Raw genomic sequence first — 16,528 nt, 5'->3', positions numbered from 1 at the left:
TGGTTTTTTTTTTAAATAAAAAATATTTTGGAATTCTTTATATTACTTGAGTATACTTAAGTATTACTTTTATAACTCTATTTTCAGCTTTTTTTTTTGCAGTTTTTCCCATAAAACATTCGAATACATCCGTCAAATACATAAATACATGTATCAAATTTATCGAAAAAAGTAAGATTATAACAACGTAAGTTCAACTTACCACCCTGTAGTCTGAAATCTAAAACGTTTAAGACACCGTTTAAGCATTTAGTGCATTTTGCAACCAAAATTTGTATATAAATTTACTGCATAAACCAGATAAGTGTTGGACAATGGAAAGTGCCCATTTAACGCAAAATGTTACTTATCTGGTTTTGGCAGTAAGCCGACGATATGTTCCTATGAACATATGTCCTAAACGTCTAAGTATTTTGCTTGATTTCGTCGAAGGAACATTTTTTCAAAATGAATTTTGTTGAAATACTAAAAAAACACCATGTATAATAATATAATATTTCTAATAATATAATTTTCTTAAATTAGGGCTAATATTTTGTTTAGGCGATTTTTTCTTTATTTTATCCTTCTTTAGTTTATGTAAATTTTTTTCACAATTTTAAAATAAAAAATTTAAATTGCCACGATTTTCAAAAATCTTAGTGCAAAATTTTGACAGAAAAACAGGAGAAAAATACCTTATGATTTTCCCACAGAAGTTGCTCATAAAAACTCCTGCTTGTGCTCAAACGATCTAAAAACTTCTTAATTTGTGGAATTTATATATGTACTATTTCCTATACTAGTGAAAATCCAAGAACTAGGAACAAACCTGCTGTTAACTGCAGTTTGTCAGTGTAAAAAAGGTTTTGTTAATAAACCTTTTCTTTCAAAGGGATACAATTTATGGATGCAACTAAAACTAAATATACTCATTTATTATACAGTGCTTTCATTTCAAAACGATTCACCCTTAATAACTTTATTTCTTCTAAAAAAAAAAAAAAAAAAAAAAAAAAAAAAAAAAAAAAAATCAAATTAGATATACAGGGGGACGTTTAATTATGCATTTACTGAAGTTCTGTCAATCACCACCTCACCTCCAGCTAACCTCACTTTAATATGTCAAATGGGAACCCCCATCGTGTGATACATCATAGTAAGGAGCGTAAAATTTTCTATTCAACGGTAAAAAAAATGAAATCGGTAAATGTGTAAGCAATAGTTAGCGGAAATGTCTAGAAATAATGAATATTTTATTTACGCCAAACTTTGGTATGTCAAATGGCTACCCCATGGTGTGATACATTATTTTAAAGGGCACATTATGCTATCAATGGTTGTAAAAAAAATAAAATTGATTGACCAAGAAGCAATTAAAGTGTAAATCGGTAGGGTAGAAAAACAAATTTAATTAGTTTAACAAATTTATTTTATTAAATGTTCAAAATGCGCGCCGTTATTAGCAAGACAATAAAAAGGCCTATTTTCAAACTCCTTACGAACATTAGCAAGGGTCTGCTCGCTAATTTCTCTGCATTCTTGAAATATTCTATTTTTTAAATTCTCAATACTCTCAGGTGGGGTTTTATAAACTTTGCTTTTTAAGTAGCCCCAAAGAAAAAAGTCTAGTGGGATTAGGTTCGGAGACCGCGCAGGCCATTCGATTGCACCACGTCTGCCAATCCACTTTTCTCGAAAATTTTCATCAAGCCACTCTCGAACTACCAAAGTGTTGTGCGCGGGAGCTCCATCCTGCTGAAAATGTATATTATTTTCATTCAATAATATAGCACCATGTTGATCTACTTGATTTTCCATAGATTCGATGATGGGAGGGTATATTGCATTTTCTAAAAGGTTTAAATAAATTTCGCCAGTCAAATTTTCTTCCAAAAAAAATGGCCCGATTATTTCATTCCCATAAATTCCTGCCCAAACATTAATTTTTTGGGGATATTGGGTATGACCTTGCCGAAAAACATGCGGATTTTCATTATCCCAGTATCTACAGTTATGTTTGTTCACCAGGCCATTTAAAAAAAAGGTCTATTCGTCACTGAAGCAAATGTTCTTCAATAAATGGGTATCGTCGTCAATTCGCTGGCACATCACTTCACAAAATTGAATTCTCCTATCAAAATCATCTTCTCCGAGTTCATGAAGAATATGAATTTCATAAGGAAAGAACTTATTTTTTTTTAAAGCTTTATGTACGGAACCAGTGGAAATATTTGTTAGTTTTGCGGCCTTTGGTATACACAAAGTTGGATCCATAGCAAATTGTCCTAGTACTTCAACTTGGCATGCTTCATCGACAACTCTATATTCATATTTTTTCTTATTGCAAATCGATCCCGTCTCTTCAAATTTTCGTATCAATTCTAATACGTATTTATGGCTCACGTTTTTATCTTGATACCTTTCATTAAATGCTCTCGCGGTTCTGCGAGCACACCGATCTTGAGCTCCATAAAGGAAAATTATTTCTATTCTTTCGGGTAGCGTATACACCATTTGATTAACTCACTGTTTTAACTAAAATTGAAAAATTGCACGCGCCAAACTGACAGTTTTAACAATAATAAATCGCCTGCTTTTTAAACGCCTTAAAAATGTAAGGTATTGCAGTGTTTTTTTACCTATTAGGTAGGTTTCGCAAAAAATATAGGTGAAATAAATACACATACAAAGTTATAAGACTGCAAAGATTTTTGCGAAAAATTTGAAGACACTCTTTTTTCTCGCAAATAACGGTACACATTCTTTACTTAAAAAAATTAATAATTTGCTTGAACTAAATGTACTGTTTGTTACCACACATTTTAACTTCTAAATTGCTTGTTTTTTTTTTTTTTGATGATCTATTATAAAAAATGTAAGAATTTTAAAATGATGTAGGTACCACACTAAAAGTATTCATTTAAAATACCAAAGTTTGGCGTAAATAAAATATTCATTATTTCTAGACATTTTCGCTAACTATTTGCTTACACATTTACCGATTTAATTTTTTTTGGTACCGTCGAATAGAGAATTTTACGCAGCTTACTATGATGTATCACACGATGGGGGTTTCCATTTGACTTATTAAAGTGAGGTTAGCTGGAGGTGAGGAGGTGATTGACAGAACTTCAGTAAATGCATAATTAAGCGTCCCGCTGTATATCTAATTTGACGTGTATTTTTTTTTTTTAATTTTTTTTTAAGAAAGTTATTAAGGATGGATCGTTTTGAAATGAAAGCACTGTATATAGAATATTATTACTCAGATATATAACTCAAAAGTATTTTTTGACGAAGCTTAATAATAAATACATTAAAATTACAAAAATAAGGCCTAAGTAAAAATAAAAACTTTCTACTAAAACAATAGGTATTTATGTAAGAAGTGTGTAAAATTACCTTTTTTTATGAATGGGAAATTCCTATGAATAAAAAAAAGGATATTTTACAAACGTGTAACAAAACTATTACCGAAGAAAACATAAGAAAAATCAAAAATACCAAATTACTTTACGCACTAGTGCGTAAGTAATTTCCCATTCATAAAAAAAGGATCATTTTACACACTTGTTACATAAATAACTATTTTATCTACAGGTCACAGTATGCAACAATCAAAATAGATAAAAACCAATTGTTGAAACGCAGAATTGAGATTACATAAAATTCTACGGTTAACACAGTCAAATGCTTTTTATAAATTAAAGAAAATTGGTGCGATGGATAGCTTACTTCGCGTTGAGTTGTGCCTGCAAATGTTCCAAAAAACTAAACATCGCGTCACTTATATTTTTTCTTACCTGGAAACCATATTCAACTTTGTCTTGAATGTCATGTCGATTTAAGATAGTGAGCATTCTTACCCTTACTAACTTTTCAATTATTTTTTATTTATTTTTAGGGTAAATTTTTATATTTTTACCAACATCTAAAACGAAACATTTTTTTGTTCAATTTTATGTCATATTTATATATTTTTTTTTAACAAGTGTACCTATATTTCTGAAAAACAAATTCACAACCCGATTTTACATAAGAACTCAAAATAGTGCAGAGAGCTATAGTTTTGAGAATTGTAAAATATTCAACATTTAATGTTATCACTCGAAAATGTTTAATATGAATAATATGTTATTAATTCTATTTCTAAACATAACTAAAAAAATATTTTCACTTTCGACATTTCAACATTTGGGTTGTTTATTTCTATGTTAGTTTTACTATACAGGGTGTTACAAAATTCGGTGCAAATATTTTAAGAGAGTATTGTTGGAGTCAAAATAAGCCTTTTTTCCTATGAACATGTGTCCTAAAATGCACTCCCTCAGAGCTACATCCCTCGCAAATGAAGAAAATGGATTATTTTAAACAGTGACTACAGTTAAGCGTCAAATGTCCTGCAAAATTGCAAATTCCCATTTTTTGAGTGCTCTTATCTTATGATTGCAGTAAGAAATTTTAAAAATTTAGCAACACCATCTCGTTAGCCATGAAAAAGTCTTAAATTTCTGATCTTTGCATTTTTTCAATACAATTAACCGTTTGCAAGAAAATCACTGGTATACGAAAGAGAGCATTATTAAACCCGATTAAACCATCAAATTGCAAAAAAATAAAGTAGACCGAGACTGCTTTAATTTTTGTTGTCAAATCAAATTAAGTGCATTCAAAAAATGCAAGAAACGATAATTTAAGATTTTTTCATGACTAACAAGATGGTGTTTGTTCTAGATTTTCAAAGTGGTTGAAAATAATCGGAAACATCAGATATAGGCCATCATAAGGTGTTTTAAATCTTCAAGCAATTTGCGAGGGCTGCAGCTCTAAGGGAGTGCATTTTTGGAGAAATGTTTATAAAAAAAAAAGTCTTATTTTAACTCCAACGCTCTTAAATTGTTTTCTTAAATATGCATCGAATTTTCTAACACCGTAGAGTTTGTCTAGCTAAGGAAAGGTACACCATCTGTTTCAAAGTTTTGTCCCCTAATAACGCGCGATTAGCGACAGTAGCACGCCTTTTTTTAATTTAATTTAATTTAAAGGCACATAACACAAATATAAGAATTAACGCAACGGCACTGTTTATATTCAAATCGGGGCGATCGATACCGTTGCTTTGGCAGCGGCGTAAACAAATTTACTGCGCAACCGAGCCGAACAACACGTGCTGTACCTTTCCTTAGCTAGACAAAGTCTACATAATACCTACAAATTAAATTAAGCAGAAATCACTATACGATGTCTCTGTATGAGTAGTTCTATCGTAGTTTCGTATTTAAAAATTATTGCCAGCATCTTATTTTGTATTACTTGAACCTTACTGAATTTTATTTTACAACAATTAAAACATTTACGTTCCCATAAACGATTAAAAGGTTTTTTTTTCTTTTTTTTTGTAGGTTTTGGTAGAAGGTCCCTTAACAAACATGAAAGAATCCCTAATACAATTTGCCAAACCAAAAAAACTGACTAATTCTGAAAACCCCGGCAGCCACTTTATGTCCACCTCCATGTTTGACGCGCGAGAAGCGATGGTTCCGGGCTAGTATACGATAGGTACAATTTAACGTAGATTCCTAACCGCAATTTTTTAAATTTTCGATTTTTTTTAGAACTAGCTCTACAATGAACGGCTCTGCAGGTCCCTTTGGCAACTTGGGTACAACATTCCAGCCAAACAGACCCATGCAAATGGACATGTTCGGACGAACTCACGATCCCATCAGCTATATCGCCCCTGAAAGGTAAGTTTGAAACTTGTACATAGTAGGTGATATTTTCATCATTCATGAGGTAGGTATTATTTTTAATGGTTTATCGTTTTGGGCAGTCGGAAACAAAAGTATGAAAACGTTTCTTTTTTACTATTTTTTACAATTTCCTCTTCTACGGCCCAAAAGTGTATGTTTTGAATGTTTGTTAAACCTCAGCAATTGTGATAAAGCGTAAAAATCGCAGTTTTTGCGGATCGTAAAAGTGTTTTGTTTTTTTGTTGCTCTCAAAAGTATGGAAACATTTTACATATTCTTTTATAAAATTTTCTGTAGTTATTGCTCGGCCTTAATAACTTATGGTTTATTCAGGTACTACCAATAACAATTCCAAAGAGCAAGTATTACAATGCTTACTTTAAATAGAAAATAGTTGCATTATATCAAAAGATATCAAGCAAAATAACATTTTTAAATGTCTTGACAGAACAAGGGGTACAATAAATAAAGTTATTAAGCATTATTTACAACAGAGAACTGTAAAACCTACACTTAACACGTTTATTGCCACGTGAATCAAGTGTGTCTCACAGGTAGCATACACGTGAATCAGCCGTGATTCACAGGAAAACTATTGTAATTATGCCTGTAGCTCGCCGGTGATTCTCAGTAGCCATATAAATCAATGGTAATTTAAAAAACGTGGCCTGGCGTATAAAATGTAATGATTAGCACACGAAATTTTTGTATAAATGGCGTTAAACGCAAGGTTTTTTAATTTTTGTCGTTCAAAATAATCATCCATTATTCTCAAAGAGACTTAAGTATTTTAGTAAGTGTTTTTGTCGAACAAAAACAAAATATTATTTTGGAAGTGAAACAAATAAAAAATAGCTTTTGACTCGTGGGGTAAAAAAAATTGTATTGTGGCAGTTAACGTGTTAAAAGTGGAAGTTTGTGCTAAACATTGTCAAAAATAGACCGAGCAATTTTAATAAAATCTAGAAGTGACCCAAAAAAACTGTCGTTGATAATGATAAAGAACTCAAGAAGGAATATCCAAACGTAAAGTTTTCTGACATGGCTCTTTCCCAAAGAATATCGGTAATAACCAACCAATTTAATACCAATTTTTTAGAACATAAACGCAATTATGGAAAAAGGTCTGGAAATTAATGTGCCTTGAACACCTACTTTTCCAAGGCTTTTGATAAGGTTCATCATCCCACACTTTTCCTAAAATTGGAGAATTTCGGGGTGCACGGTGCCCTACTCACTGAAAATCATTTAACGAATCGCTCTCAGTATGTCATCATATATAGAGTAAAGTTTTCTTTTACTATCGTACTTCAGGAGTATAGCAAGGTTCTCATTTGGGACCGATATTGTTTTCATCTTTTGAAATAACATTGGTCAATTTTTGTTTATTTGTAAATATCTTGCATATGCATATGATCTCAAAATCGAGAGCTTTCTATTTTTTAAAGTACTGTACCTTAAATAAATTATTTTTTAAATCAGAAAAATTTTATTCTATACTCTTAAGTAGAAAAACAGTTCAAACTCTAAATAAATGTAATGTCTATCTCGAAGGCACTCCCCGGACATATGTAGAGTGTATTAACGATTTGGGTATGTCATTATATTCCAAACTGCTCTTCGATGTCCATTTAAAAAACAATGTTCAACAAGTTTTAGAAATCTAGGTTTTATTTCTCGAAATACAAAGGGTTTCCGTAATCAAAAATCATAAATATTATATAATACAATTAAGGTAAAATAAAAATTTCACAGTCTCCCTCCACTTATTTATTAAACATCATTCAGTTTTTATATTTCTAGATTTGTTTCGGATACAACAATCATGAGAGGATACTAACAGGAAATAGTTTTGAACAATGAAACAAAAAGATAAACAGACACAGAAAAAACATAAAATTAATATAAGGCACACATACAAAACTTTAAAATTAGTATCAGTTATACATACCAGGGTTTGAGTCCATGAAATTTTTTAAAATTTATATTCTATTGTTGGCAAGCATAAATAGAGACGTCAATAATTGAATCGAATAGTATGCTAAAAGCACCTGATGGTGTGTTACTAAAATTGTTATACCAACTATAGAATACGCGGCAGTAGTTTGAAATCCGAGGTATCCCAAATAAATTTGTATAGGTTGCCTGGAAAATTTACATTTAACCGTAATTGTTATCCTTATAATTTGCGTAATAGTAAACCTTTAGCAACTCAATATATTCTTCAAACTATTTGTCTCTCTCTTCAAACTATCTGTCTGTCTCTGTTTAGATGCGCTCGTAGTTTTAATAGTTTTCAATAAATATATTTTTTTTTCATCAGTCTGGCATCATTTAGGCGTTACTTAAGAGGATTCTGCCTAATTTTGCAAGGAAATGTATGATATTGTCATTTAGTCTTATATATCTTTTTCATTTTACAGATATTGATAAAAGTTAGTTAGGCTTATTTCTCGGTGTATATGTTAGGTTTATTGAAATTGTAATAATTGGCAAAACGCCTACTTGGATTTAAAACACTAAGATATTTTGTGTTTTCCTGTTATGAGATTGCGTTGTCTATCTTCAGGATGGCCTTGTACTTCATTACTTCACAGGTTCAAATTATTTGGGAGTGATTCCACAGATAACAAGGCCTCCTGGTCAAAGATTCGATCCAAAGTATTTGATTCCAACTATCATGCAACTAAACATGTTGGAGGAAAGCTGATGGTGTGGGGGTGGTTTGAGCAATCTGGGACTGGTCCACTAGTGAAAATTGATGGATGTAGGGATAGTCTAAAGTATGTTACCAGATGAAGAGATCCTAAACACGCCTCCCAAGTAGTTACGAACTGCAGAACTTAGAAAATTGAATTAGAAAAAAAAAAGCGTCAAAAACCTAGAAAATCTGTCTAATTTTGCCGAAAGGATGATATATAATTTTCACATTTTAGAGATTGTGAGAACCTAGTAGACTCAATGAGAAGGCGATGCCAAGCAATCGCCAAAGGGTGGCCAACTGAATATTCAAAAAAAAAATCGTTGAATGAATTGCAGTTTTTTGGTTTATACTTTACTTTAAAAGTTTTTCCATAATTCTGTTAAAATTTCTGTAAATTTTAACAGAATTATGGGAAATTAATATGAAGGGGCTGATTGAGCAACTCATAAGCACCCAGAAAAACATAAAATGACCTTAGTAAAAAATCGATGGTTTTCGAGATATTGGCACTTTAGTGGAAGTCACCAAAATCCTACTCTTGGATCAGATTTTCGATTGTCACGCCTTAAAAATAGATATTTTTTAGAATCTCTTTTTAGCTATGCAACACTGACTAGCCTTTTTACTGATCAAAGACAAACATTAAACTAAACGGCCAAAAAATTTAATAAGGAATCTATTCTAAAATAAAGTATTACTTATTTTTATTTTTTAAACTTTGAATTTGACCGCTCATACTGGACCGAAAAATTGTACGGCAACCCGGCTAATACCTTAAAAAGTTTGCTCATTTAATTTAATTTTAAAATTACCCAATATGTTTTAAAAAAAGCTTTACTGTTATTGTGATAGAGTGAAAGATAAACCTAATCTACCTTATGAAAAAAATAAAACAAATTTATAATTATGTTATGTTCAAAAAATATTTTTATTTAACTTAATTAAAAAAAAAATAAAAATCAAATAATATGTTCGAACTGTCTGCCACCAACGCGAATGCAGGCGTGGCATCTTTTAATAAATGACCTATTGATCCATCTTGCATTCCTGGCAGCGTTAAGATCTTGGGCTGCATCATTTATTCGCTGCCGTAATTCAGCAATATTATTTATTGGTCTTGCATAAACCTTTTCTTTTATGCAACCCCAGTAAAAAAAATCGAGACGGGTGCATTCGACACAATCGTCATTCGACATAATGGACATTCGACACAATACCCGCGAAATATTTTAAACGTTCGAGTATGATCGGTTGGGTCTTTTACACGTCAGCTTTATAAGTAGGAAAGTTAATATATATAAAAAATTAATATTTATAAGTAGCAAAAGAAACAGGTTCTTAGAGAATATCATATATTACAGCCTTATTTAGATTGAGCCAAGTTTTCATTCATATTGTTGAGTTTTATCAGGGCTGGAATGTATACAAATTACGGTAACAGTTACTATCTTATCGACTACCCATTTTCAAGATTAAAAAAAAAAGACAGGTACATAGGATAGTGAATGTCGTATTCATCATAATTTCATTGTCGGAGACCATAAATTTCAATTTTTTCATTTTTATTTTTTTTTTAAATCGTTTAAAAAAAAGTGACTATATTAAATAATTACCCCTGGCGTAACAGTTTACTATCCTATCGAACGCTGTTTTTTTGTACGAATTTAAAAAATTAAACAGTTACAAAAGTTAATGTATGTCGTATTTATTATAAATTCGTTGTCGGAGACTCAATCATTTGATTTTGATCAGTTTTTCTTATGAAAAATGATTATTCACCCAACAGGTCCTTTTTGCACCCAGCGCCTTTTTATATAAAAAAAATCACTACCAACCCAGCTCAGCCCCAACCCAACCCCGATAATTCAGTGTCGCGAAAGGTTTTCTCGGTACGTATTCTGGTAAGTGATTTCCGATTTGTTGTCTCTCTCGTCTCAACATAATCGAGTATTTCCGAGCGGTGTGTTATGTGTCGAGGTCACCCTGTTCGGGCGCTCGCGGAGTCGCTTCGGGGGAAGCTTCGGAAGTGTGTCGAATGTCCATTGTGTGATTTGCCTGTTTTCCAAAAAATCGAGGGGGTTTAGGTCTGGAGACCTGGGAGGCCATAAAATTGGACCAAGTCGGCCGATCGGCCGAGACAAACTTCATGGGCATAATGTGCAGGGCAACCATAATTTTGGAACCACATTATTCGGCGACTGGCCAAAGGAACATCTTCTAAAAGAATTGGTAGATTGTTTCGACAAAAATCTAAATAAGCCTGCCAGTTCAAATTTTCTGGTAATTCGAATGGGCCAATTACACGTCCGTTCAAGATACCGGTCCACAAGTCTACTTTAAATCGGTACTGTGACCTCTCTTCTCGAATAGAGTGGGGATTTTCCAACGCATAAGTGTGCAAATTGTGCATGTTCATAAAGCCATCCTTTTTGAATGTACTCTTATCCGACCACAGTATATTATTTAAAAAATTCGGATCCTCTTGATTTTTTGCAACATGCTGCGGCAGAATTGTAGGCGTGGTTCGTAGTCTCGAGGCAGTAGGCTTTGCACTCGTTGACCATGATAAGGGTGATATTGAAATCGCCTAGTGATGTCGTTTACTACCAATTTCGGTATCCCTGTTCTTCTTTCGATTGCTCGTGCCGAAGTAGTCGGATCATTTTCAATTTCTTCTAAAACTTGATGAACATAATCAATACGAGGTCTTCCCTCTCGAACAGGAGCATGAGGCATTCTGCCTTCGGAATATGAGCGGTGAACATTAATAAATACACGAAAGTCAGGATATTGGGCCAAATTCGGATATCTTTCTTGATAAAGATTAGATGCTGCTAGAGGATTTCCTCTGCATTCATCATAAATGAGATGCATGTTTGCATATTCTTGGGCGGTATTCGGCAAGGGCATAATAAATAATTAACCAATAAAACAAACAGCTCAAAGAACACAGTCCGCAGGAAAATGAACTCAAAAACAAATCCAAAGCAAAAGGTAACAGAAACGTTAGGATACAAGCAAAAAAGTAGTTAGTTCACGGAATACTGTAAACAAACTAAATTCCAAAAATGTTTGTTGTTTATTACTATGGTGATAAGAATTACCTTCGCTCTTGATTTTTTTAAGTTAAATAAAAACATTTTAAACATAACTTAAAAATTTGTTTAATTTTTTTACAATGATATCATAAGGTGAATTAGGGTTATTTTTTTACTATAACACAATAATAGTAAACTGTTAGGTAAAAAACATTTAGGTAATTATAAAAAGTAGATTAAATAAGCAAAGTTTTTAAGGTATTAGCCAGGTTGCCGTACAATTTTTTTGGTCCAGTATGAGCGGTCAAATTCAAAGTTAAAAAAATAAAAATAAGTCATTTACTTTATTTTAGAATAGATTTCTTATAAAAATTTTTGGCCGTTTAGTTTAATGTTTGTCTTTGAGGAGTAAAATGGCTATTCAGTGTTGCATAGCCAAAAAGAGATGTTAAAAAATATCTATTTTTAAGGCGTGACAATCGAAAATCTGATTCAAGAGTAGGATTTTGGCGACTTCCACTAAAGTGCCAATATCTCAAAAACCATCGATTTTTTATTAATGTCATTTTATGTTTTTCTGGGTGCTTATGAGTTGCTCCATCAGCCCCTTCAGTATTATCGTTGACGTTTCGGACACCCTGTATACATTTCAAAAAATCGGTTAATGATCAAAAAAATACAATGCATTAAAACTTCAATGGAGAATACGGGAAAACAGCAAGTAATAAGACAGAGAAGCACTAAAAATTAGCACTATCGCAATCTCATGAACAAAATTTAAAAAAAAGAAGAATCAATAATTTGTTTAATCAAGTAACGGAATTTTCAGGGTGGGGGTAAGAATTTAAATTAATTTGAAAATGAAGTAAAAAACAATTTAAGTTCACTGTGTTGAATGGTTAAAGTTTTCTGTTTTTCTTATAGACGCCATATTGAATGTTTGCAGTTTCAAATTTCTCTTCAGAATGGTTCAACGATAAATAATTAAAATTAACAAAGTTATGTAGTAGGCTTTGATATTTCTGTTTAATTTAGCCATAGTGATGTTTGCTCTCTATTTCAATTACCTAGGTAACTGTTAAAGTCGAATATATTGTCAGTGTCAAGTGTGTGTAATTAATTGTGAGTTTCAAAATTAATAACTTTTCAAATTATGAAAAATGCGATTTGTTGGGGCGTTTTATTCTGAGTTGAAATAATGAGGAAGCTGATAAAATGTATTTAAATAAATATCCAGGAAGACAAGTTCGTAGAACTATGTTTAGCTGCCTGAACCTTGTAGCTTACCGTAGTCTGCATATTTTATTTTGACATGACAAGAAAAACGTAAAATATCAATTTTCTTTTTGTCGTTTGTTGATGTAAAATTACGGCATCGGCAAAGTTAAATCTGTTCAACTAATACCGTCGGCTTTGTTCTTAATCACAAGTTTTTCTCATAATTTCTATGTTTCCTAATACTTTCTATAAGATATCTGACTTCATCTAACACTCTTAAAAGTGACAGATGAGATTTTGGCGGCTGCTGATTGTAGAAAATTGACAGCACTAGTCGTTCTGGACTATTCAAAAGCCTCTGCCTATTTCTTGGTTTTATGTGAATCTTAATATTGGTAATGATTCCCTCAAATGCTCTCCCCCTGCATTCTGGGATTGTTGCTACTTGTAGATTTTTAGATAACCTTAATTACTGCATTAGGAAGGCATTTACAAATCTACAGAGATGTGATTCAAAATGGCTATGTGCGATTAATAGGCGGTATTAGGCGACACGAAAGAGAGGTCAGTTCCAAGCTTCAGGAAATTGGCTGGTTTAATAAAAGAAAAAGGTGAATTCTCCTTGGTTTAGTTATGTTAATAAAATAATCTCTAGAAAATTTTCCAACTATTTGTACCAAAAAATTAAATTTAGAAGCACCTGATTTGGACATAAATTCATAATAATTCTACCACTTCACCAACAAAATTCCCTCATTCAAAACTCGAGAATACGGTTATAAAGGTTTTGCGACATATATCGATATAATACTCTTAATAATTATTAATCTAATGTATGCTGCCTTATTATTCAGTTGATCTCTATTGTTAACTTCTTTCTTGTTTGGTACTTCTTACTATTATAGTTGTCTGAAATTATTACAGATACTCTGTAAATGACCTATAGTTAATGTGTTATCCATATGCAAGATTATGTATGTAGCAAATTGAATGCTAAATTATATTTTGTAGTCTATATTATATGTAGGTTAAGCCTAGCTTCATCTTTGCGTTTTTGAAAAATTTTAATGTTTTTAATAAAGATATGCCTTTGTTGTAATTGGGTCGCGATGTCGTTTTGCTCTCTGGCAAGTGCTTTTATTACATGTTATACCGTCTTATAAGGCTAGTAAAAAATTGCAATTTTTGGTGAAAAAGGAAAAAAACTATCTGATGTGGGTCATATTAGTTGACCGAAAAATTGTAATCAAATTAACATAGAATTTGGACATCATACCAAAAAAACAATAAATTCATTGAAAAAATATAATAATATACAGTGTGTGATGTGGATACCTTTGGGCATACTGTCGTCTGGCTTAATAACAATTGTCTTTGGCACGGTCATAAATTAAATCTATTTCTGCATATTCTTGATTTATGAATTCAACCATCATTAACCAATTCAAATAAATAATAAAATTAAAAATTTACTGTTCCTACTATTTTATTTCACATACTTATTATTTCGCTATTTTGCCTATATTTAATTTCGATCGATGGCTATTTTTGCTAATAAAATGAAAACGGTGACAGATCCGAGAATAGTAGGAAAGTTCAAACTGTACATACAGGGCATGTGTTCATACAGATTGCTCCAAAATAATGTTCTAAAAGCTAAAAGATTTAGTCGACTCAATAAAATGTACTCTATATACTGCGACCAACAATTTTGATACTTTATCGTATACATTAGGTTTGTTCTCACTGCAAATTTCTTACAAGTTTGAAACTGTTTCCAAACCATTCTTGATGTGCATGCGTAAAATATCACAACTTCTGATCGATTTGAAATCGTCTGTGCGAATATCAAATACGGGTTGAGTGGAGAAGAAAAATAACCTCACTTTTTTATGCCAGTGGGAAATGGGAAAATAAATCAAAAATAAACAAAAAAAAATTATACTACAACCTTGAAATAGCTGTATATTATTAATAAAGTTTAAGATTGTGTGATTTGCTACTTCAAGACTTGCCCTAAAATGGTCGAGAAATTCTATTCTATTAAATTGGGACACAGTTTCATCAAAATAGTTTTGGGCTTTATCCGTTCTTCAATTAAATCTTCTTTAAAAGTCTGTGTCGGAATCAACAAAGTTCTGATCAGATTCTTCCAACGATTCAAAATCACTTATTTCCTTAATGTTTATTTTTAGACTAATCCAACAATTTAAAATACAATTTTCAAAACGAATATCAAGGACTATACAAAACGAACTACAAACAACAATTTAGAGGTTATGTTCCGAAGATCGGCGTTGACTGGCTACACGAATTCTCTGACACTTTGCTTGAAATAAATTCGAAAACAAGTCTGACTATCAGATGACGATCAGAAATTTGTGTAAGAACATCAAACTTTTGATTTGAAACCGATCAGAAGTTCCTGTGCGAACGCATTTTACTCTATTGCGCATGTTTATTTGTCGAAAACTTGTTTCTTACTGCTGTGAGAACAAACCAAATATAAAAAACAAATAGTTACGACAGAACATAAAAGAGAAAAAACAAAATATGAGAAATTAAGCCCGTAATAACAAAACGCCGACGCCCTTTAGATCAGGCATATATTAGCCTTTTTTTATTATTTTGTCTATTACCTCTAAAATGATAATATTAACATCCTAAATCATAACATAACATTAAATAAATATAAAGGGTGGTCCAGTTTAATTAATTTTAATACGTGATAGAGAATTTAAAAAGAAATAGACTTTCATTATAAAATTTTTCTCAGAAATGTTAAATAACAAAGATACAGGGCGTTAAAGTTATTTGACTAAGAATAATTATTTGTTTATTTATCATAACTTTTAAACTACCAGCTCAATTTCAATTAAAGTTCGCATGCAGGTTATTGTAGTGAATAGTCAATTACTGAGGAAGTCAATTTTTAATAAAATTGCCAGTGGCGTAACATACGGAGGGACTTGGTCTTTTTTGCCTCAAATCTGCGAGGTGATAAAATATTTTTTTATAAGAAGTCAATTGTTAGATTTTCCATTTAATTTGGAAAATACGTTACTCTTGCAAAATTATGATTTAGGGCACTGTTTTTAAAATATCTTAATTTAATTGTTCAGAAATACCTGCTAAAAAATTAATAAAAAAAAGGAAATTGGGCTTGGATGTGTAAAAAAGTTGAATATAAAAGATAATCAAAAGTTATCTTAAGTCATTACTTCATTTGACAGGTTTAATTTAAGATTTAAACCTAATTTTCTTTTTTTTTTCAGTATTTTAACTTGCGTTTCTGTACAATTAAACTAAGACATTTTAAAAACAGTAGTAAACAACGCAGATTTAAGGCAAAAAAGGACCACGTCCTTCCGTACGTTACGCCACTCGGACATTTTTTTTAATTGGCTTCATCAGTAATTGATTATTCACTAGAATAACCTGCATACAAAATATAAATTAAAATTGACCTGGTAGTTTAAAAGTTATGATAAATAAACAAATAATTATTCTTAACTTCAACACCCCGTGTTGTATGTATCTTTGTTAAATGTATCTTTATTAAACATTTCTGAGAAAAATTTTGTAATGAAAGTGTATTTCTTTTTAAATTCTCTATCACGTATTAAAATTAAAGACGTTTAAACTGGACCATAAAGAACCAGTAGCGGTACTCTCCAACTCGATAGATATAGAAAGAAAATATCTTTCTATGCGCGATTAGCACTCGCTAACCTTTTCTCTGTCACTCGGCATCATGCGGCTTTAGACATTCTTGTACTACCCAATCAACAAGCGTTAGCCTATTTTTATGGCTAATGGGATTTTTCACAGCC

The 16,528-nt window shown here is 31.6% G+C and overlaps 1 protein-coding gene across 1 annotated transcript in view; it reads left to right on the top strand.

Annotated features, from left to right (window-relative positions):
* Positions 1-16,528, top strand: part of LOC126734344 (regulator of nonsense transcripts 1) — a 67,414-nt gene that overhangs the window by 42,151 nt on the left and 8,735 nt on the right. Inside the window, exons 13-14 of the mRNA XM_050437925.1 lie at positions 5,385-5,527; positions 5,583-5,729. Of these exons, the coding sequence (XP_050293882.1) occupies positions 5,385-5,527; positions 5,583-5,729 (290 nt within the window). The remainder of the gene's footprint in view (positions 1-5,384; positions 5,528-5,582; positions 5,730-16,528) is intronic.

This window comes from Anthonomus grandis, chromosome 3 (assembly GCF_022605725.1).
Source record: "Anthonomus grandis grandis chromosome 3, icAntGran1.3, whole genome shotgun sequence".
Taxonomy (NCBI): domain Eukaryota; kingdom Metazoa; phylum Arthropoda; class Insecta; order Coleoptera; family Curculionidae; genus Anthonomus; species Anthonomus grandis.
This window is presented reverse-complemented; position numbering and strand designations above follow the sequence as displayed.